Here is a 24,589-nt window from a genome sequence, read left to right on the forward strand (position 1 = left end):
GGAGTTTATGTTTAGGATAATGGCTTTAGTTTGCAAAGCTCATTCATGTGAATTATTCATGTCAACACATGTTTAATGTGTACTTACTATGTTCCATATACAAGGTTATGTACTAGAGATAAAAGGAAAAGGAGGAAGAGAGAAGGACTGGCCCAAGGAGGAGGAGAAAGCATGATCTAAGACTCAGGACTTAGTAAAGGACATTGATCCATTACAGATTTTTTTTTAACTTTTACTGTTTACAAGTATTTAAACTTAATAAAACAGCACAGAATCACTAGTATATCCAAAACTCATGTCAAGATGTGATTTTTCCCTATTTGATTGGTACCTTGTTTTAGAATAAAATATTAGTGATACACATGAGAGCTCTCAAAGTCCATGGCATTTTCCTTGCTGCTTGGTTACACACTGTCTAAAGTTTGACTATACTCTAGCATCCATATTTTTGTAAATCAAGAATTTGTTTATAGTTAGAAATCCTATTCTACTCTTTTATATTTTGAACTTGCATAAATAATATATTTCCATTAGTAACTTGCATTTTTCATTCAATGTTATGTTTTTCCCCTCAACAGATTTGGAGTTTATCTATTCTAATTCTAGATTTTTAGTAATTAAAGGTCGAACATTCCTACTTGAGTGATCACAGTCTTATACTTAATAGCTCTAACCTTTACAGAAAAGAAAATTGATGAGTTTCAAAGCATTGGTTCTGATTGTATTTTATATCATCTCCATGTAATTATCATCTCTATTTTAACTGTACTTATTTATTATTATTATTATTTTAGTTTCTAATTTCTTTTTTTTTAATATCTATATTGGAGTATAATTGCTTTACAATGGTGTGTTAATTTCTGCTTTATAACAAAGTGAATCAGATATACATATACATACGTTCCCATATCTCTTCCCTCTTGCATCTCCCTCCCTCCCACCCTCCCTATCCCACCCCTCTAGGTGGTCACAAACCACATAGCTGATCTCCCTGTGCTATGCGGCTACTTCCCACTAGCTATCTATGTTACGTTTGGTAGTGTATATATGTCCATGCCACTCTCTCACTTTGTCACAGCTTACCCTTCCCCCTCCCCATATCCTCAAGTCCATGCACTAGTAGGTCTGTGTCTTTATTCCCATCTTACCACTAGGTTCTTCATGACCTTTCTTATTTTCTTAGATTCCATATATATGTTAGCATACGGTATTTGTTTTTCTCTTTCTGACTTACTTCACTCTGTATGACAGACTCTAGGTCCATCCACCTCACTACAAATAACTCAATTTCGTTTCTTTTTATGGCTGAGTAATATTCCATTGAATTGCACTTTATTTTTGACTTGGCCCCCAAATTAGTCACACAATTACAGAGTGTTTAACAGTTAAACTTCTTGGATTTATCTACATGTATATCACTTTCTTTGCTCAGTTTGTTCTTTAATCCCACTTCTACACGGTGAGTTTAATTCCCTTCAGTAAGAAACCTATTCCTTGGAAGTTTTAGTATTGAAGATATATAGGTAGAAATTTCTGTCTTTGTCTGAAAATGTCATCTCTTTCATTTTTTAATATGGTTAGTTAAATGTCCCATTCTAGGTTAAGAGTGATTTTTCCATTAGTACTTTAAGGATAGTGCTTTCAGTTATCTTCTGGCATCTATTGTTACTGATGAGAAGATTGCTACTAGTCTCATTGCTCTTTTTATTTGATATTCTTTCTTTCTTCCAAGTTGCTTTGTAGACTTTCCTCTTTGCCATTATGTGATGTGGTTTACCAGCTGTTTTTTAGCCTTGCTTCCCCAGAAAGCAGAGCCTCAGGCCAAGAGTTTATGTGCTATTATTTAATTAGAGAGTACAATGCAAGTGAACCAGATTGCAGGGCAAAAGCAGTGAAGCAGGGAAGTATGGCGATTCAATATGAGAATGCATGATCAAGCTGGGATTTGACCTCTGGAAGTTCTGTAAACTGGATCTCAAAATTATGGGGAGGGAATGTGAAGAAAGGAGAAAGAATTCATCCATGGGTTTAGCCTGTGGGAGAACTGAAAGGGTTGCTTTAGGAATATTCTCACCTGCTGGAGTAAGGAGAGAGGTGGAGGATAGATTTGTTGGAATCATGAACACAGTGAGACACTGTCAGATTGTATATATAAGTAGTCTGCCAGTGTTGCACATTCTTTTAATGTGGAACAAAGGAAGGATCAGGCTGAGGTGAGGTATACGATACAGGATATAGTCATATATTTGTTTTCATTGCTTTTACTGGTGACTCCATGCACTTCTTTTATCGGAGGATTTATTTCTAACTTAATCTCTGAGAAGTACTATTTCTTCAAATACTTGTTAAATTCACTCTAATCTCACCTTCTAAAAATATTATTAGATGAATGTGGGTCTTCCGTTTTATCCTTTATTCCTTTATCATTCACATTTTCATTTAATCTCATCATTTTTTCTGGCTTATTTTCACCTTATAAAATTCAAATTCAGTTTTATCAAATATGTTATTTAAACTTTCTATGGAGTTTTGAACTCCAATGAACATACTTTTTCTGCCTTTTTCTGCATCAATTGAGATGATCATGTGGTTTTTCTGTCCTTCATTCTGTTAATGTGGTGTATCACATTGATTGATTTTTGTCTGTTGAACCATTTTACACATAAATCCCACTTGGCCATGATGTATAATCCTTTTAATATGGTGTTCAGTTCATTTTTCTAGTTGGATTATAGCTTATCTTTGAAGGTTCCAGCTTATCCTTGATCTTCTAACTTCAGATCATCTCTCATTCCTGACATCCAGCCCTACTGACTTCAGGACTGGCACCAAGAGGCAGGGACAGTGGATTTACATAGACTGCTTAACAAAGCCCCACTATCATGTAAGGTTTAATCTCTATAATAAAGTCCTTCTAGTGGTTCTACTTGTCCAACCAAACCTTAATATAGAGTTTATCGAATGTCATTTGATATTGTGATGAAGGAGAAATGGAGAAAGCCAAGGTATAAAGTATAGGAACAGAAAGAAAAATAACACAAAGGGAAATATATTAAATTTAGGATGATGCACGGAACATAAATATGCTGTAAAAATCTAAAAACTGGATGAAATTGATTATTTCCTAGTAAAATATATACCACCAGAATTGATTCCAGAAGAGTGTGAAAAACAAGAGAACCCTTAGAAGACCTTCATTGCTTCTTTTGGTGAATTTGTCCACATTTCCATCTGGTTTGGCTTGGAGATCCCACCTCCATATTCTCGTGCTGGGCATGTGACCAAGACCTGGCCAGTTAGAATTCCCTGAACTTGAGGTTTTAACAGAAATCCCAAGCTGAGTCAGTCTTTTGTATAAAGGCTGTCTCTTTGCCTGGGTTCAGTAAATTGGTAATATACAAAAATAGAGTTGCGTTTGGTCATTTTTCTTGCCACACCTTGGAGAAAGGTTTCCCCAAAATAATACAAAACAAAACAAAACAAAACAAACAAAACAAACTGCAGAGGGAAGAATATCCAAGTCAGAGAAACATTTTCTATTTATATCTTTGGGACCCCACACTGACCTGTGTCTGAAAGTATCAGCACTTTCAAACTTTGTTGTATTGTGAGTCAATAAATTCCTTTCTAGCCTTTAAACTAATTTGTAAGTGTTCTCTAAAATTACAACTTAAAATTAATACAATGACCATGGCAGCAATTGCATAAGATTTCAAGAAGCTAATTTTCTTGCAAAAATGAAGTTATGGGTATATACTCTTTCAAGTTCAAATACTCGGAAACCCTTTCCCTCTTGCTGAATTTTTAAATTCCTTTATATTAGATTTCAAAATACAAAAGAAAATGGGCTCTGCTTCAAGATGTTTGTGAATGTAAGCATACGTAGCCATTACCTTTGCCTCTCAAAAACCTATCATAATAACGGTGAAATCTGAAAGAAAGGGAAGCCCACTACTATAATATGCAAGGAGGGGGCTTCAGCTTCTGAGATATATATGTGCCCAGCAGAACTCCTGAGTAACTCAGGATGGCAAGAGGGAGACGTAGACTGAAAGTCTATGTGGGGCAGAGTTACTTCACCTACACCTTTTTCTCCAAACAAAAAGCCTGACAGAAAGGCATTTAACCACCCTCTTACCAATTCTTTCTTTTAAAAAGGAGCCTTTTAAAAAAGATATGTAAAGACTGTTTCCAGGTGATCTATAATGGCCAGTGTGTTTGTTACAGTTCCTGCCAAAGACTTATTCTTTCAACATTTGTATGTGTTTAGAATAGTGGCAGGTCTCCATCTGCTCATGGTAAAACTAAGCCTTTCAGGTTCTTTCCTAGTCCATGAATTATTCCTATTTCTCCCAGGATTTATTTTGCTATTTTTAATATTTATCTTATTCTCTCTTATGTCATGCCTATCTCAAATATCTCAACAAATATTTATGGAACATCGACTTTGGGCAAGGCAGTATTTTTTGGGTGCTATGACTATTGTAGTGAAAATTACAAAACCCTTGCTTTCCTAGGAGTTTGCATTCTTCTTAACATCTAGAGATATTTTGTTTTCTCTTCATATTTACGAATGAAGACCATGAGCTCTGTGTTTATGATTATCTTTACACCTCTCATTTTTCTGTCTTGATTAACTTTGCTAGCTTCTTTATGTCTGTTTACTTTATAATTGCTCCTGTTCCAAAGGATTCCATCCATCTCCCTCCACTACTACCATGGAACATACTTTCACAGGCAATACCTCATACTTCTTTGACTTCAGTCTGGCATCTTTATCCTAATTTTAGAAGCATACTTGATATTCCGTGATAGCGAGATGAACATTGCCACTAAAATATCACTCTGACATCTCAAATCTCAGAGATTCCAGCTGAATTGTCATCTATTCCTCTACTATGACAAACAAGTTATATTGCATTTCTTATATCAGTGGAACTTCTCACCATCTACTCAGTCACCTAAACCAGAAACTTAAGGTCATCTTTAAATTATCCAAGCAGCCACCAAATTTTATTGTGCTTCTTTAATACTACTTGAATCTATATGCATCCATATCTCAACTGTCTCACCATTATATCAGGACTTTATACTTTTTTCTTCCAGTTAATGCCGTAAATCCGTTAGTGGGACAATCTAAATTTTGACAATCTGTTCATATCCCTGCTAGTATGACCATTCTAAAAATTGAAAAATTTTATTCCTATTAGAAAAATCGTATTGACTGTGCATTGCTTAGAAGATCTAGTTCAACTCTTCAGCCTGATACACAATTCCACTTGTTACCTCTTTGGCCTCATCTCTTCATTTTTTGCTAATGTACTTACATCTCTTCCTCTTCTACCCCAGAGCATGATGATTCATACTTACTGTTTACTGAGCCCTAAATTTTCAATGCATCTTTACTGTTGCATGCAGTGTTTATTTTGCTTAGAATAGAATTAATGACTTCATTTCATTGGCTAATTGCTACTAGTCCTGTAAGATACAACTCAGATATAACCCAACTTTAAGGAGGTTTGAATTATTAGTGTAGATTTCTCCTCCTAGATCATTCCATTTTATCCTGTATCTGAATCTGTGTCAGGGCATCCCTGACATAGAATGTTACTGTATGTTTATTCATCTGCCTTCTTTAAAATGTAATACATTTCGTCATGATAAGTGCTGTACTTCGTAACTATAACCCTAGCACCCAACATTGGGCATGGCACATTCTTGGTCAGCGTTGAATGCCTGAAATAGTGATTTAGAAAAGGGTTGGCAGATATTATAACTTAATAGGCAAGAAACCCTATGCAAATATGTTAAGTAAGTGAGAGAGATCTAGGTTGAAATACATCAAATCCAGGATGGTAGGTAACAGTATTATAATAGGTTTTCTTTGGAGAATAAAGGGTGAAAAATAAGTCTGGGATGCTCACAGTGGCCAAAAATTCTGAAGCAGTGTGTGTGTGTGAGTGTGTGTGTGTGTGTATGCCAGTAACTGTTCTAGTTTTTAGAAATGTAGTAGTAATTTTTAAAAAAAGAAAGATCTTTTGGAGCTTCTATTTTGGGATAGGAATGGGGAAGAAAACAAGCACAAGATAAATAAAAAATGTTTTATATAGTCACAAGTGCTACTAAAGAAAAAAAATACACTTCCAGAATAGAAGATGACAAGGCCAGGGGTGGTAGATAACTGTGTTGTGACTAGTGATGTGAGAATGGAGAACCCAGAGCCCAGAGTTGGCTTATAATTAGTGTCTGTCCTCTACGAATGGTGGATGAGAGAAAAAGGATTTTCCCCAACATGCTTTTCCAAATCCTCACATTTTTGCAGTGATGTTAAAGATGCTGGCTTGATGATTAAAAATGGAGAGTTTTGAATATCACACAAAGGAGAGCCTCTTATTTCATAGTGAAAAAGCCTGAGTTAGGATGGTAAAGAATTTTCAAATCTTAAATGAAATCACAGAAAAGAAATGCAGTTCAGATTTCCAGTCGAAATTCTCATACCAGGAACTTCTCATTGAAGGGAGTATACATTCACCTCTCAAATAATGAAAAGACATGAAATGTTTGGTTAATTGTAGTAAAGAAGATACTGAAGATCTCAAAGTATTGTATATGGATAACAAGTAATATTACTTAACAGAAACGTCACATTTCTTTGTGAACTTTCCAGTACATGCAGTGTTTTGATGTTCATGTTGTTCGATGCTCAGGCTTGTTTGCATTTACAAAAGAATCTTTATACTTAATTCTTCATGGAATATTGAGAGCACAACTTATTTTCATGGTTAGCCAAAAAAGATAGACTTTATATTGCTATCAAAAACTTATCCACAGGCTATAACTACTTTCAAAAAGAATTTGTTATTCAGACAAGGGTTTTTTTTTTTTTTTGGAATTAGGCCAAAATAAACAAATGTTTTAAAAACTACCAAGAAAATACAGAGAAAATTCTTAAGATGGAAATATTTATGCTCACAACCACAGTGATGCTGTGTATTTAAACTGATATTCTGTAATGTAAAAAACGTATCAGGTTGAGCTCAGAAGATTCAGGTACAAATCTTCTCCATTTCTGATTTGTCAGGGCAGACAGAGAGGAATATGATTTGGAAGAGCAATATAATACTCAGCAATCGCTTTGAGAGCAAAATAAGTGGCTCTATAGTTTCAAAGTCAGAGTGTTAAATTGGGTTTATGATATAAGCAGCATACACTGGTAGAATGAGATAGGGTGATGTGAAGTAAAGTTAGAGCGATACGATATTGGTGGTTGTTCAAACAGGAAGGATACTGTCTTCTAGCAGCTTCAGTAGCAGGAATTAGGGATTCCATTTTTGGGAAAAATGGTAGAATATAATGTTATAGTGGGCCTAGAACCAAGACATTAAGCCATTTACTTGTCTAGGACTCATTATAATCATTTTCTAGGTACAGGATGGATCCTAGATGAGAAGTTGTATTAGTTGTCTGTTGCTGCATAAGAAATTAGTACAAATGTAATGGCTTAAAACAGCATCCCTTTATTAGCTCACAGTTCTACAGGTTGGGATAGTGGCATGGAGTGACTAGGTTCTGTGTTCAAGGTCTTAAAGGTCTGAAATCAGCATTTTTAAACCCTTGTCAGATAATTCTAACATCTAATTCATCTCTGTTGGCATCATCTGTCACATCTTATTCAAGCTGTCATGTATCTGGTTCTTGGTATAAGTAGTGATATTTTATTGTCTTTTGGACATTTTGGCTATTATGTTAGGATACTTTGGTCCCTATTTAAAGTGTTTTGTTTTTTTTAATTTTTAGCAGGCATTCACTCTTTATAGGTTTGGCACACATTTCCTGTACTTTTATGGATGGTGGTTCCATGATCACCTAATTTTCTGACCCTTTGTGGTACTCTTATGGTCTGTTTCTCTTGTGCAGGTGGGGTTACCTCTGGTCCCTTCTCATGCTGCTTATGGGGTCTGAAGTAGCTTCCCCAGGATACGGCACTTGGTGCTTCTGGTGAGGGAAGGGAATCTCTGGAACACGTGATGAAGAGTCCTTCCTGGGCCAGGCACTTGTGACAGGGTCTCCCTGGACTGTAAGGAGTGGAGGGTGCTTACCAGGTTGAGAGCTTTCTGTGGAGGGATCTCCGTTGCCGGTACCAGCAAGTTGCCTGATGTTTCTGGGGAGGGGAGAGGAGCCTCAGGCCCATCTGAGGAGAGCATTGTCCAGGTGGGAGCTTTTTGTGGTAGGAGCACTTTTGCTGGGACCCTTAGCCACTGATGTGTCTGGGTGGTGAAGGGGGATCTCAGGCCCAGTGGGGAAGGAAAGCACTTTCCCTGGTCACTTAGTGTCATCAGGGCTTCCAATTGTTCGTCCTTGCAGGTTCTGCAAGGCTCGCCTGGTGTTTGGGGGATTCCCATTTGATGTGATGGAGGAAGAGCCTCTTTGAGCCACTTCCTGTTACTAAGTTGGGAGTTAGGAAATGCTGGGCCTGGATCACATTTTTTTGTTGGTAGAGGGGCATAAGGTGCCCTGCCATGAGGCTGTTCATCCATTCTGAGGGTCCCTAGGCAATTCACCTCCTCTAGACCTTTCAGAGATCTCCTTTGGTTGTCTCATATTATTTCCAGGATATATAGTTGTGCGTATAAAGGGGGAGCAGGGAGAGGGAAGTATAAACCATCTTATCTGGATTAGAAGTCCTCTCTGTGCCTTTGAAGTGCTCACCTGATTAGGTCAGGCTCACTCTGGATAAGCTCCCAATCAACTGTGCTATATATCATAATCTAATAATGGGAATGATATTCCATCACATTAACAGGTCTCATACTCAAGGGGAGGGGCTCCTACAAAGATCACTGGGCATCATCTTAGAATTCTGTCGACCACAGAAGGTGCATGTGAATGTACTGAAGCATTAATTAAGCAATTATCATCCTTTGGAAGGTTTTAATCTGTTAGGATAGTATGAAATCCAAGTACTGTTATAATTATTCTACTCACTTTAAGTGAAGTATATCTGATATCAAAAATACTTCCTAAAAATCAGACTATTCAAACAACTTTCAGAAGTTAATGTAAATTTCAGAGGTTTGAGCCAAGCCTTCATTTCTGGCCATGCAGATATCTTCTGTGTGAAAAATATGCTACCTCAAAGATGTTTTCAAAAACTTCACCACCACTCCCCATTTATATTTTGTAGTTATGTGCAAATACTGTGGCTGCCAGCAATTCACATAGAAAAGAAAGGTCAGTGATGTTTCTGACTTTAACTTTTTAGAGAAGGTGTATACTTAACACTGCCTACATTTGTATAGGCTGCACATTGCACAAAATTTCTGATTATTGCTTTAGGTTATAATACAATGTACTCTCACCTATACCAGGATTGAAAACTTTAAGCAAAATTTTCTGGACTGGCCAATACAACCCCCCAAAAATAGCCTTCAGGCTGAATTAGGAGAAAAATCCTTCACTATGTTTAGGTTGGAAGGAAGCATGACCTAAATTTTGATTTCAAATACTCGGGGTTTTGGGTGATGGTTTTACTGGGGACAGTTAGAATTGAACTATGTAGACATGTTTCCTGAAGCCAAGTTTTACCTTTAAGGCTTTCATATTGCAGCTTATGAGGCTCCAAGCAGCAATTGGCTACTTTGGGTCATTCACACATGGATTCAGAGTCATATATAAACCATAAAACCCTTTATAAGAAATTAGAATCTGTTTTAAAAATTAATTATATGAACTAAACATATATAGAAAGAAATTGAAGCTCGAATATATTGAAGAAGCAAAAATTAAAGACATACCTATAACTGCCCTTTATCCTTAGTTGTTTACAATCACAGCAAATCAAAGTGTGACATGTTTAAGAGAAAGGTAATTAAGTTCTAAGGCTTTGTCATCTTATCACTTTTAAAAATACAAGATCTGAGTAAATGAAAGGAAAATAGAGAGGGTTGTTAAAGAGCTGAGTCATAGAGTGGAATAGAGAACAAGCGGAAGCGGAAGAGGCAAGAAAGCATACACAGGCTGGGTTTGAAGAGAGTTGGGAATGCTGGTTGTGGTAGATGGTCTCTGATTTGCTTACCGGATCTACTCGCCATCCTTCTTAACCCTGCTTCGTGATTCCAGGAGGCTGATCTTTATCAGCTTCATGGACCAGTCTGTGTCTTCAGGTTGGGTTTGGTTAATATGAACTACTGATAAGTGATTAGAAGTCAGGAGGAAAGAAGGCAAGGGTATTTATTTCCATGATCTGCCCCCTTCCAAACTTTAGGTTGGCAGTGGATGTCATTTTCTAAGGTTACATCTCTTGTTGGGTGGGCTTCTCCTATAACTCGAAGACATTCTGGGTTGCAGGAACTGCTATCTCTCTATGCCCCTTCAAACCTAGTGGTTATAATACTGGCTTCTCACAGCTGCTAGCCTCAGGCTACTTCATCATCTCTTGGTTTCCCTTCATTCTTTACACACTTTAGTCTCTTCATTAAATGCTATTCCATCACTCTTTTAAAGTGTGCCATCAGTTTTTAGCTAGAACTGACTGATACATTGGTAGTGGGGAATAGGAGAAATGTTAAGGTAGTGTTAGGGAGGTGGGATAAACTGCTGTGGAGAGAGATAGGAAGAGAAGGGTTTCAAAGCTTTTTATGGCATTCTAGGAATGTAACATGACTTCTTTATGTGAATGACTCTAATGTAGTCTTAAATGGCTTCTTAATTATTGATATTTGGTTGGGTTTCTGTTTCTTTGCATGCACAACCAGGATTGAACAGGGCTAAGAGATGTCTGGGATTTACATGACGAGATAATACTACTAGGATCTATCTAGATTCATTATATCATATTAAGACATTTCTCCCATGGAATCAGGAACATCCCAACCCAGTGCACATGCTAAGTTTCTATTGAAATTCAGTGAACTGCTGTGGTGTGAAATTAATTTTTATTGTCAGTCCCCTGCGTCAGCAGGTCGACTCTCAAGCCCTGCGCCACCAGGGAAGCCCTATAACACTTTATATAGCTGAGAATTCAGATCTCAATCAGGATTTTCACTCTCATTGGAATCCACTACTTGCCTACGAGAAATCGGACACGTAGAGTTCTCAGACAGCCAGCAATCAATGCAGTGAATGTGATATTCATGGGAGCAAGGTAGTATGCGAAGCTTGCTGTTTTCTGTGTACTCTGTAAGGCAAATGCTACAGGCTTTTAGTGCATCATTTTCACCAAAAGATCTTACAGCCAAGCTGTCAATCTGTGCTTTGGTGAGTCCTGTAGTTTGCAGATTATGGGAGGACCCAGAGTCACTTTCATCAGATATTATTAGGCTAATTTGTATACCCCTTTGGCTGGTCTCTGATGATAAGTTTGTTTCTTCAATGCCTTCAAACATCAGTGATCTAATTCCTGAATTTTCATCACTTGAGCTGGAACCAGAAATAGGACTAGAACTGGAACTAGACGTACAATTGGGGCTTGAATGCCAACTCAGTGTGGAACTTGAATGGGTATCATAGCTAGCATTTGAATCAGAACCAAATGTACCACTACTACTACCATTAGGTGACTCTAGCCATTCCATGTTTTGACTTGGAGGTGAGACACTATGCTCTAAATTACTGTCACTGTCCATAAGGTTATTTGAGTTACTAAATTCTGTCATTGTCTGCCTTAACGTGCTCTGAGTTGGAACAGATGTTGTATCATTTAAGCTAGTATTTAACATTCTGCAAACGGGATTTCTAATGGTATTGACATAGACTCTCACACCTGCCTGCTCAGAATGTGAATACATATGCCTCAGTCCTCGTTCACTTTCAGAAGTGACAGTGTTGTTTGGTGTCTCAGATGTTAACTGAGTTCTACTAGCTCTGCTGTCTCTCTGAGAATATGCTCCAGAATGAACTTGTCCTACTTCAAGATTGAAGGGTATGGTTGGATATATTTCCCTCATTCCCCAAGATTCACCACTGCTGGTTGTATCTGGAGAATTTTCTCCATGAACGGCATTCCTTGTTCTAGAAGTTTCAATAAGACCGCTATTTTGCAACTCAAATCCAGTCATTTGCTGTGTCAATATTTCTTGGTGCTCAGTTCTAGAAAATCTCGCATTCTCACTTAGCAGAGGCTGCTCAAAATTCTGAGAGGGTATACCATGAATAAGTCATTGTACAATTTCCCTAAGTGAACGTGAAGGCGACCAACTTTCAATTCTTGCTCTGGTTCTCCGATACTCTGGGCTCCTACTTCTTGCTCGTCTCTGACTTGTGGTAGGTGGGAATTCCATTAATGTTTCAGTTGTATCTTGTTCAGACATAGATGGTCTTGTAAATATTGATTCAGATTGTGGACTTTCCACTTGCCTTTGGCTGTCTTCCATATTTTCTCTTCTGGGAAGTCTTGCAGATGCTACATATTCATTCTCTGGATTTGGACTCCCATTATCAAGGTTAGCATTTATTTCTAAACTGAATATGAACTGATCACTTTTAGGATTAATTTGGCTCTCTTCTCTCCAAGATTGGTTTTCTCTTTGTCCACTTGTCATATTTTCAGTTTGTCCAGGACAGTTAAGCCAGTCTATTAGAGAGTCACTACTAGACACGTCATCTGAAGAGTCTCCTCTGTCTGTTAACAAAAAAAATGGGGAGGGTGCATAAAAGAACCACCAAAATTAGAACCATCATAAAATAGCACTCTGAAACTTTGTTTCAAAAACAAACAAAAAATGAGAACTTAAATACTCAGGTGTTTTCAACTGATTTCACATTTATAGAGTTAATATTTTATAAACTGCACTGTGTAGATTTATAAGTAAAGGTAGAAAAGTTTCGATTCCATCCAAAAAGAGTGAGCTAATCCTAGATAAACTTAGAGAATTTTTTGAAAAGGGAATCCGGAGGAAGTCTGAGTTTCAGTATTTCATCATATACACAGCCCTGTGTACCACTGTGGGAGGAATGTCAAGAGACATTTTTTCCAGTCCACTGTCAAAACACTAATGCAATTAAACAAGGTAAACACCAGTTAAGGTACAATGCTAGTAGTTTAGTTCAATTTACATTATTGTCTAATTTTCATTAGTCTCCAACATGACTACTTGTAGGCTCTTCACTTATGTGCTTTTGATAATAGATAAGCTGTTTTAAAATATAAGGTTACTGCCCAAACATAAACAAGTTTTATAGGTTTAAAAGTGTTTGCATTTTGAATACTTCTTAATGTTAACAAGATTTTTAATTGACATTAAATTGAAGGTCAGATCAAATGAATAGACTGAACCTAGCATGGTACATATAAGACCATATTCAAGAGCCAAAGTATTATAGTATCCTCTTCATTAGACAGCAAAATCCTCCACTTCAGACTGGGAGGGAAGGCACCAGACCTGAGTTTCAAGCAGGGTTTCTCAGCCTTAGCACTATTGACATTTTGGTGCTGGACAATTCTTTGTTTTGGGGAGCTATCCTGTGCTTTGTGGGATCTTTGGCAGCATCCCTGGCCTCTGCCCACTAGATGCTAGTAACACCCATGCCTCCCCTGTGACAACCAAAAATATCTCTAGCCATTGTCAAATGTCCCCAGGTGTTGAAGAAAGCACAATTGTCCCCAGTGGAGAATATTTCTGTTTGCTTTTTTTACATGTCTATGTAGAAAAAAATAATTCAAGAAGTAGGAGGGACTTTCAGTTGAGGTAGAAAACCAAGAAAAATACAAATAGGCTACTTTGCACTGTTTCCCAATTAAAACAACCCAGATGTGAATCAGGAAAACAAACAAACATACCTTAACATTCTCACCAAAAATCAAGTAAATGCCAGTTCTTTTTATGAGAAGTTACTTACCAAATTAATGTAAGTCACTTCTGTATAATTTACTATTTACTATTATGAAGTTACTATTTCCTATTATGAAGTTCCTTATTCATCCCATCCGATTCCCTCCAAAAGCAAAATATACCTGTATTTTCATCTGAGTCTTGTGGTGCGTTTTCTTTGATTAGCTGAAGTCTTCTCAGCAACTCTTCTTCCGTACTTTCACCTGGAATGCCTAGAAGATTGTTGTCTCTCATAAGTTCGTAATCTTCTTCACTCAGGTTATTTACGAACCTGGAGAAATCTTCCCGAACCAATCGGTCCGTTTGACTTATGTGTTGGGCCGAAACTCCATCTCCTTCATCGTTGGAATCCGAGTTTTCCACCTTAATAAACAAGTGGAAAATTATCTGAAATTCACGACGTGGTGTTGAAATTCACCAATGGTCGTTTCGTTTTCTTCGCTTTCTACTTCCTGCCAGAGTGTCCGGTTCCGACTCAGTCGGATGACCCTCCGCACAGATTCCTCCCTTCTCCCTTCCGACTCAGTTCTGTGGCCCCTGGTGATGCAACAGTTGGGAGCCGCCTCTAGCCCAGAACTTGCTAGACGTTGCCTAGGCACCCATTATCTTCCCCGCTGTTACCGAGTAGGGACTGGATTCAGGTTAGGTTTCATTTCATTCAAAACCAGCCAATGTTACTGAGGGTTTATAGTGTACCAAGCACCGTGCTTCACCTCGTTTCACCCACAGGAGCCTATTCTCAGGTTTTCAGGCTCTGATATGCTCTATTTATTCGTTACAATCCATATGACTGCCTTCTTCAAAATGCCATGCCAAAGTCAGCCTAGTTCAATGCAGCAATTCTCGTTTTCAGGTGCCCAGGGACCTCCGCCTTTTCTCCTCATGAATTTCTCAAATCCTAGACTCTCACTAAGAAAGCCCACAATTTTTGACAATTTACCAGGGCCCTGGCTGAGTCTCTTTAGTGTGTCCTCTCCCTTTTAACTGTTAATGGCTTAATCTTGCATTATATGGTCCTTCAGTCTTGTTTCAAACAAACAAGAAACACCAAAACTTTGGCAGGCTTTTCTGCTCAGCCAGGGAATTCCTTCTCCACAAAAGCATCAGGTTCATTTTTGTCCTCCTTTCTCATAAATATTATAAATAGTACTTAAGCAAAACTAGCCAGAACATCACAGGAACTTTTAGGACAGATACATAATAGTTACTTTGTCTGCCACAGTGAGTACTGACTTTGCTGATTTTGTCGCATGTATCACCTGAAAGGCTTGGTGAAAATAAAATAACGCTCATTTGCAATGCTATCTGGAGGAGACCTCTAATTCACTCTCAGTACACAGCTTAGAAGTTGAAGGAGCTGTGTAAATTCACAGTTGTTGTTTTGTTCACGGTCCACAGCAGGCTTTCTTGTTTGTTCTCAAGGAGATGGAAGGATGGTAACTTTACTGGTGTGACGGTGAAGAATCTAAGTCTATGTCCTGCTTTTGACATTTGTTCCATGCCTCGTTTAACTTAAGCTAGAAAAATCATTCCTTCCCCTCTGAATCAAATCTCAGCAAGACTTTGGATGAGAACAGAATCCCCTAGACTACCCTGCCTCCTTTATGGACTTCTGAGTGTATTTGTTATCTTTTACTGAAGTTATTCTTTTCACAGGGGAACTCTGTTGTAAACTTGTTTGCTGTGCCTCAATCAAAAGTAGCAGTATTATGAAAATTCAGCGTGATTTGTACTCTTGATGCAGGAAACCCTCACAATCGTTAGTGTTCTTGAGAGTGATTGATTCAGTTTAATTCAATTCAATCAATTCAAGTGTCAAGTATGTTTAGCGTTTGTTAAATGTCAGTCATATTATCGGATATTAAGATACAAAGATGAGTATATTTAAGAATCTGTTGTCATTAGAGTATAACAAACAATTGAGCTACACAGAGGTAAAATTACAGTTTTGAGGAGAAAGTGATTTGAGTGAGAGAGAAAATCGGTTTCACTGCATTTGGGTTTTAAAGGATGAATAGGAGTTTTCTAAGTGAATGAAAGGGGGAAATATTTTCAAAAGTGAGAACAGCAACTGCTAACACTCATAAAACAACAAGGATAGTAGATTTTAATTACTAAAAAAAGACATTAGTTAAATTGGCAGAGCAAGGCCAAAAAATGGAGATCTTTATGACATGTTTAGAAGTTGGACTTTATCATTAGTGCAATGGAAATATGTTGAAGTCTTTAGACAGTTGATGGTCAAATTTGCAATTTAGAAATAATAATGATAGTAGTGTTGAGGATGAATATGAAGGGCAACAGTTCAGATGGGAGGGGCAGAAATAGAGGACAGCTTAGGCTAGTGATGACAAGGATCTGAATCACGGCCAAGGAATATGATTAAAATGAAGGACTTTAACAGATCTCTAGGCAGCAGAACTGATTAAACCTAGTAATATGTGGGAAAGAGGGAAAAGTGGGGAGGGGGAATATATGAGGGAAAGGCAGGGGTCAGGATTACTTCTGTATTTCTGTCTTTGCTTAGTGGACAGTGGTACCAATAAGAAGTAACACCTGATTCTGAAGTTGTATGGTTTAGCTTAAGAGGGAGCATGATTGCTTATGATTAGAATAGTATGCAAGTTACCTGATGATTCAGAAAGTCTTACAGTCTTTCCAAATTTAGGTACAGAAGCACATGAACTAATAGCCCCGGATGTTTGGTGTTCCCTGTAGTTGGCTCTCAGTGTCAATGACGCTAGCTTCCTGAACTATTTGTTCCTGGTTATGTCCCAATTCTGGTGCAAGTAACAGGGTATAGGGATCATCATCCCAGAGACCTACTTATTGACCTTGATTATTTAAATAGAAGCCACCAATATAGCTGTGCTTTACACTTAGTTCTCTCATGTCTTGACTTTCCTTCTGAGTATTGCAGTGTAGGTTCAGTAGTTTTTCCTCTGGATGGCAATATTGCTGCTTTGGCCTTTGTTCTATCCCTTGTCTTGATATCAGAACTCTTCTGAAGACGTTTTTTCTTCACGTCTCATTTCAGAGATAGGAGGTGCATCAGGAAGTCCAGAGGTTGACTAGAGCATCACTCTAAGTTGAGTTGGAGGGGAAGAGTTTGAAGATGGAAAGTTGCTTACTTTCAATCAGAGTCAAGCACTTAAAAATTTGGCCAATCCATTGTTTATGATGTGGTGAAAAAATGGGGTGTGTGTGAGCAGATTTGGCTGTTCTTTTTTCCTGGTTGTAATAATGGAGTTTTGTAATCAAGAGTTTTCTTTTACTGACTCTGTCCAAGGAAGCTTCTGAACAGATTCTATGACTCAAAGGGAGACTGAAAATAAGCAAGAGATAGCATTCTCCCTGAATATGGGTAAAAGGAGTTCTGTGGCTTTAGAACTGTAAGATATGATCAAGACATATATTCCAGATACCTATTGCAGTATAACAAACCAGTCCAAAACGCAGTGGTAGATACAATAGAAACCATGTTGTTATAGTCAGGAATTTGTGAGCTAAGAATAAAGATAAAGAATACTGGGGATGGCTCATCTCTGCTCCATCATGACTGGGCCTCAGCTGTGGTGGCTTGAATGATTGGAGATAGATTAGACAACTTGACTGGTGTCATATGTCTGGGGCCTTGGTTCTGGCTAAGTTTTCTTTGAGTCACATCTTTTGGTGCTGAAATGTCCAACCAAGATGGCATCTTCATTCACAAATCTGGGGCTTGAGTTGGGTTGCACAGGCTGAAAAATCTGGGGCTGGTTTTCTCTCTGTCTCTGTCTTTCTCCATGAAATTTCTCGGTGTAGTTTTGGAGTCTTAGCAACCTGGATATCTCAAAGTAGTTGAACTCTTACATAGTGAATGGCTTCACCCAAAATAAACATCTCAAGAGACTTGGCTGGAATCTGTAAGTCTTCCTATGACTTAACCTCACAAGTGCAAGAACACCTTTGCTCTTGCATTCTGTTGATTGAATAAGCCACTGTATCACCCCATGTTCAGGAAGTGGGACACCACATTCTACCTTTCAATAGAGAGGTAACAAAGATTTTATGGTTATATTTAATGTACTATATCACATGATGAAAAAAATCTTCTAATGATGACTTTTCAGTTAATGTGGAAATTAATCTCTCCCTCTGTTTTCTGAATTGCATTATTCTCTGGGTTAAAATAAAAAAAAGCGAGGACATAAAATCTGAAGTTCTTTGCATTCAGCCTGATTTTAAAGATACCCGATTAAGGATCTTTTTATTATGTAATAGTTTTCCCACATCAGAGACCATTGGTAATATCAAGAGCTATTTAGTGAGCAACTGTAATTGCTAGACACTCTGCTTGTGTTTTAACTTATTTGATCCAAAGCCCCATGCAAGATAGGTATTACTATTCTCAGAGATAAAGGCATTGAGGCTGACGCAAATTAATTGATTTTCTCAAAGTTACAGTAATAGATAATATGTTTAGATTCAAACAAGGTCTATAGGTTGACTCTCACTCTTTCACTCTACTCTGCTGTGTTTGATGAAAACACAATTTTAGACATCATTACACAAACGTAGTAAAATCTCAGTTAAATGAGATGCTTGAATCATGTTTGATCATTTTCGTGTGCCATTTCAATTCTGCTTTGGGGTTAGTCTAGAATATCTTCGTTTTAACTTAATAAAGAGTAATTTTAAATCAAGAAGTAAACATAATTAAAGCTTGATAAGATATTTCATATTTTTATGTTTTTTTCTTTCCCACCAGAAGGATGGGTTAAAAGCTTGAAAGCATTGATGCAGAAAAATGAATATAAATATGCATGTCTCATAGAATCTACTGGAATTGGTTCTTTGACACAAATACTTGTTTTGAATCTAAACACGAAATTCTTGTTAATTGAAATCACATCCTTTCCACTTACATAGACTTGACACTAGGAATTAGTTTCATCTCTTCCTTATGCTTACCTCTAATTATGGAAATAAAAATGTATTTATTTAGCAAGGTCTCATCCCTCTTATGATTTCCTTTCTTCCCGGTTCTGCTCAGATTTAGACTTTTGATAGCTTTTCTATTAGTGCCGTGTCAGTGGTTAGTTTGCTTCTATGCTTTCTCTAGTTTTGAGCCATTTTACACACTTTCTCTGAGGCATGCTCCAGGTCTGTTATTCACAAGCAAGTTAGTTCATATTTCTGCACATTTGTTTATTTGTAAAGTCTTCCCTCCTAGATTATTGTAATAAATAAATAAACTTACATATACATAAATAATATTCTGTTTGTTACCTATATAGATATATTTAAAGATGAATTTTATGGTTCCAAGGATGAAACGGATATCAGGTTTGTTTCTCAAAACAAATGAACACTGAGAACACAAAATGAATAAGCCACACAAAAGCTCACAGTTTATGAGCAAAACCAAATTAAGCAGGTCTGCCGTATACAGATTCACAGGTTGTGCCCTCTAAAATTCCCAGGGGGCACCATTCATGTAAAGAAGAAAGTGAATGACACTCTATAAATATGCAGTGCACCACCTGTACAACTGAACATGCAGACCCTGAAAATGAGCTTTAATGCTATCTTCTGCCTTCCTTCGACCCAGTAGGGAGAAGAGAAGAGGATAATGAACTCAGGGAGAGTAAATAGTTCCTTTATTACTTGTTCTTCTCCAGGCCTCGAATTTTATATGCTCCTATTGAAGGGAGGTTGGTGATTTTGTTCAGTAGCCTGCAGTCACAGGGAGGTGCACTGCCTCTTTCACCAAGTATTTACACCAGTAGGTGTAACCACAATGGCAGCGTGTGGTGTGGGTAAAAATGGTCACCTCACATCTCTGTCATGTCGACTCTCCCTTTTATGGTGCTAATTGGGTGCTGTAGTCGCTCTTATGGAGAGTCATTGAATGGTCAGTCTGGGTTGCCTATTCAAAGAAACTCACCACATTTTTAAATTACATTACAAAAAGGCCCCTACATTTCAGGCATACCATTTTGCTTAAATTCAAACTACTGTACTATAATCAAGTTGCCTCTCTTGCTTAAGTCTCAATATCCACAAACCTCAACAAATTCAATGGACAGTAGGTTGACCAAAGGGTGAAAGTTTTTTAAAAAGTAGCATTTGTATTGGGAGCAGAGTTTGGGTTTCCTTATGGTCGGATTTCCTGGGGCCTCTTTAATATTCAGGCTAAATGCAAGCTCTTATCCACACTATTAGAATGCATCCTCTATCTTCAAACACATTTGACAACTTATTGCATATAGAATACAGTAAAATGTGTAGTAACTCCTTACAAAAATCACTCTAGATTTGCCAACATTACTACATTTTCATCTTTCAAACTTCAGTTTAAATGTCACTTCCATGGAAAGGTCTTCCTGACCAGTTTATCTAAAATAAAATTGTGCATGTCATGCTCTGTCACAGATGCTTATCTCTTCCTCCAATAAACTGTATACTATAAGAATAGTAATCTTTATAACTCAACCTGTGTTTTCCATCTATCCAGTTCCTTAAAGTAGATACTAAATGAATATGCATTGGAGAGTGAAATAAGTAAAGTTAGGAAGAAAGGCCAGAGGGAGGAAGGGAGGAAGGAAGGACAAAGATTCTCTCTCTGTCTTTTTTCATTCTGGCTGCTCTAACAAAATGCCACAGACTGGGCAGCTCATAAACAACAGAACTTTATTTTGTAATGTTATGGAGGCCTGAAGTCCAAGATCAAGATAGCAGCATTGTCTCATTCTGGTGAAAGCCCTCTTCCTGATTCATAGCCAGAACCTTCTTGCTGTGTCCTCACATGGTGGAAGGGGGCTAGTGAGCTCTCTGGAGCCTCTCTTAAAAGACATTGATCCCATTCATGAAGGAATTTGTGGAATCTAAAAAATACAACCAACAAGTGAATATAACGAGAAAGAAACAGACTTACAGATGTGGTGAACAAACTGGTGGTTACCTGTGGGGAGAGGGAAGGGGAGAGGGTAGGGGATTAAGAGGTACAAACTATTATGTATAAAATAAGCTACAAGGATATACTGTACAGCACAGGGACTATAGCTAATATTTTATGATAACTATAAATGGAGTATAACCTTTAAAAATCGCAAATGACTATATTGTACAGCTGTAGCTTATATTGTATACCAACTATATTTCAATGAAAATAATAATAATAGTCACAAAAAATCTGAAATAAAAGGCATTAATCCCATTCATGAGGGTGCCACCCTCATGACCTAATCACCTTCCAAGGGCTCCACCTCCTAATACCACCAATTTGGGGGGTTAGGATTTCAACATATACATTTTGAGGGAACATAAATATTCAGACCATAGCACTCTTCTTTGACCAAACGTGAGTCAGCCTTCTCTGAGTCCTCTTTCTAACTAGTCCCTGACCTTAGGCTCTGTCCTTGGCCCATTTAGACTAGTATTAGCATGAATTCTGGTGGGTCAGTTTAGCAAAAATCCTCTACCCTTGATATATGATCAAACTCTTTATCCCTCACCCTTCATGTCTTATCACCCTAGCCTGACTACAGAAAAAACTTCTGTCAAATTGGTTTAGCCAGAATTCTCCTTACCCCTGATGTTTCCTCTTAGTAATTTTCTATCCACTGACCCCCACCCTGCTCCTTCCCTTTATCTCTCTAATTGTTCTTATTATATTAGGAGTTGAGCCCCGTCTCCCTCTCCTACTACACAGCCCCTCTGTAGTAATCTCCCTGACTTATCCTTGCTATCTTTAACAAGTATCATGTATACTTGTTTTATTCAATACCTTCAAGGCTTTCCTTACCTACATCTCTCTGCATATGCTGTCACTTTTTCCATGCCTTTGTCCACATTGTAATCTGTGCTTGCGATGCCCCACCCTTTATGCCCTAGTTCATATCGAACCTCTCTGCAATATCTGTACCCTTCTAGTCCTGTATTAAATACACTGCCCTTCAAGATGGACTGTAAAACTCCTGTTTGCATAAATATTTGCCATTTTTCACCTTCCTGCTTCCTCTTAGACTCTTAAATAGAACAATGTGTGCACTTGCCTTCTACTAGATTGTAAACTGTAGTGATGCAAGAAGTAGGCATCATTATGTGCCCCTCTAATGCCTAACACCAAATGTTATGCACAGTTAGAAACTCAATAAATACCTGATTAGTTGAACTATGGTCCTACTATATAGTGAAAAATTCAAAGGCTATTGAATTGGATTCTGATCTCCCTCACTCATGAGCTGTGTGACATTGGGTAAGTTATTTAATCTCTCAGTTTTAGTTTCATTATTTGTAAAAGGCAATGATACCTAAATGGGTTGTGGTAAACTTTAGTGACATTCTATGTAAAATAAAGTAAATGTGATACTATATGTAAAGGTGTCTCCTGCTTAAGGTCAGGAATCCATTTGTAAAAATCAAGCAGTTTTTGTTCAAATGTAACCAGGAAAACATTTCCTATTATTTTAATGGAAACCTTTAGTATGTTTTATATGTTAGCCCAACAACCCCAACAAATTTCCTGAAACACAATGAAACAAAAGAAGCAAAAACTTGTTATAATATAGATATTTAAAATCATCATATCCTAATCACCTAATAATTAATATGGTTTTAACAAACATTGCTTTGCAGTAACATGGCCTCTCTTAACCCCAGTAACATCAGAGTTGCACATCCTCTTCTGTGACACTTTGCAGGCTTTTCAAAATGTCTACACAGGAGTCTGAAGTTTTACCCAATGTATTTGGAATGTAACTCAAGATTTTCTCCAACCACTGTGTTCTTATAAAAGTTACCTTGAGTTTGCCGATGCAAATATGTTTTATTGCTGTATAATCACTGGCTCAAGAATATTTGATTGAGAACTAATTAAATTCTCTGTAGTGTAAGTATTAAAGCAAAGAGCTCTTCTAACAGGGAAGTAATAGGAGATATTTTGTGTGTTATATCTTCATATAGGATTGCTAAACAGTGTTGTTCTTAATAAATGTTATTTTCTAACTTCCTTCCATTATGAATCAAATTAATTCTAAACCCAAGATTTAATTTAGTCTTCATTTCTCAAATTCAGTTAAAACATTCATTTTTGGGGTTTTAAGAATTTAATTCAGTTATGCAAAAATATATCTAGGAGTTTATTTTATTTTTTAGTTTTAATTTCACTTAATTTTCTTCTTGAAGTATAGTTGATTTACAATATTGTATAAGTTTCTGGTGTACAGCAAAGTGATTCAGTTATGTATGTATATATATATATATATATATATATATATATATATATATATATATATATACACATATATAAACATATATATTCTTTTTCAGATTCTTTACCCTTATAGGTTATTACAAAATATTGAATATAGTTCCCTATGCTATACAGGAAGTCCTTGTTGGTTATCGATTTTATATGTAGTCGTGTTTATATGTTAATCCCAAACTCCTAATTTATCCCTCACCCCCTTCCACTTTGCTAACCATAAGTTTGTTTTCTATGTCTGTGGGTCTTTTTCTGTTTCATATATAAGTTCATTTGTATAATTATTTTTAGATTCCACATATAAGTGATATCATATTATATTTGTCTTTCTGTGTCTGGCTTACTTCACTTAGTATGATAGGTCCATACATGTTGCTGCAAATGGCATTATTTCATTCTTTTTTATGGCTGAGTAATATTCCATTGTGTGTATGTGTGTGTTTATGTGTATATATATATATAAATATAAATATATAAATATATAAATATATAAATATATAAATATATAATATATATATATATATATATATATATATATATATATATATATATATATATATATATATATATGAAACACATCTTCTTTATCCATTCATCTCTTGGTGGGCATTTAGGTTGCTTCCATGTCTTGGCTATTGTAAATAGTGCTACAGTGAACTTTGGGGTGCATGTATCTTTTCAAATTATGATTTTCTCCTAGGGCTTTATTGATAATGACATACACTCTAGCCCACCTACCTCACTTATATTTCCATATATCCTGAGTGAGTCAGTCTCTTTTTTTTTTTTTGGCTTTTTAAGAAATCTGGATGCTTTCTAGATAATAGCTATCTCCATATGCACATCTGAACCATTTGCATGGTTTCTTTTAAGTTTATTATTAGGGAAGCTTAGAATAATTTCATAACAACATAGAAAGTGATTGTATACAAACTTTATTTTAACTGTGGACTACCCCCACTCCTACCCCAAATACTCATAGACTGAAAGGTCATCAGAGATGAGCTTGTCTTTGGGAATTGGAGCGTGGAAATCAGAGAAAGGAAGGAAATCACGGAACTACTTCAGTTGGAGATGAAAGAGTGGGTAAATGCCCTTTTCTTGGAAAAAAGATGAATTTCCTACAGAGGAGAAATCTCTTAAAATATTCAGCTGTGCCAGTGATTAACTCTGTTGCAAATTTAGTTGCATTCGGCAGGTACTGCAGGGAACAACTAGTGTGTATGCCTTGGCATAGTAAAAAAAATTATGTAGACAGAAAGTATATGTCATTTATCTAGTTATTGAATAGCCTGAAATATAGAGCAGTCGAATACTATTTGTAATTTGTGTGAGTGTGTGTGTGTGTGAGCATGAGCAAAGCTGTGTTTGACACTAACATCCATTTTCCTGACTTAAGAACAATATTTTAATAGATAATTGTTGTTTAAAGAGCTGATTGATGCCAGACAGGAAGTTCCCCTCATATTAATTATGTGTAAAAATGCCTAGGAGGGCTTGGGACTGACAG

General features: G+C 37.0%; 1 protein-coding gene across 1 annotated transcript; it reads right to left on the reverse strand.

The window, feature by feature from the left end:
* Positions 1-11,027: 11,027 nt before the first annotated feature.
* LOC309806990 (E3 ubiquitin-protein ligase RLIM-like) lies at positions 11,028-21,578 on the reverse strand (the record flags this gene model as incomplete). The annotated part of the gene is given in 4 exon segments (XM_082626109.1): positions 11,028-12,155; positions 12,159-12,602; positions 13,962-14,192; positions 21,519-21,578. Coding segments are annotated over 4 exon segments (1,863 nt in total).
* Positions 21,579-24,589: the final 3,011 nt, after the last annotated feature.

This window comes from Mesoplodon mirus (genome assembly GCF_964341445.2).
Source record: "Mesoplodon mirus genome assembly, chromosome: 1".
In the NCBI taxonomy this organism is placed as follows: Eukaryota; Metazoa; Chordata; class Mammalia; order Artiodactyla; family Ziphiidae; genus Mesoplodon; species Mesoplodon mirus.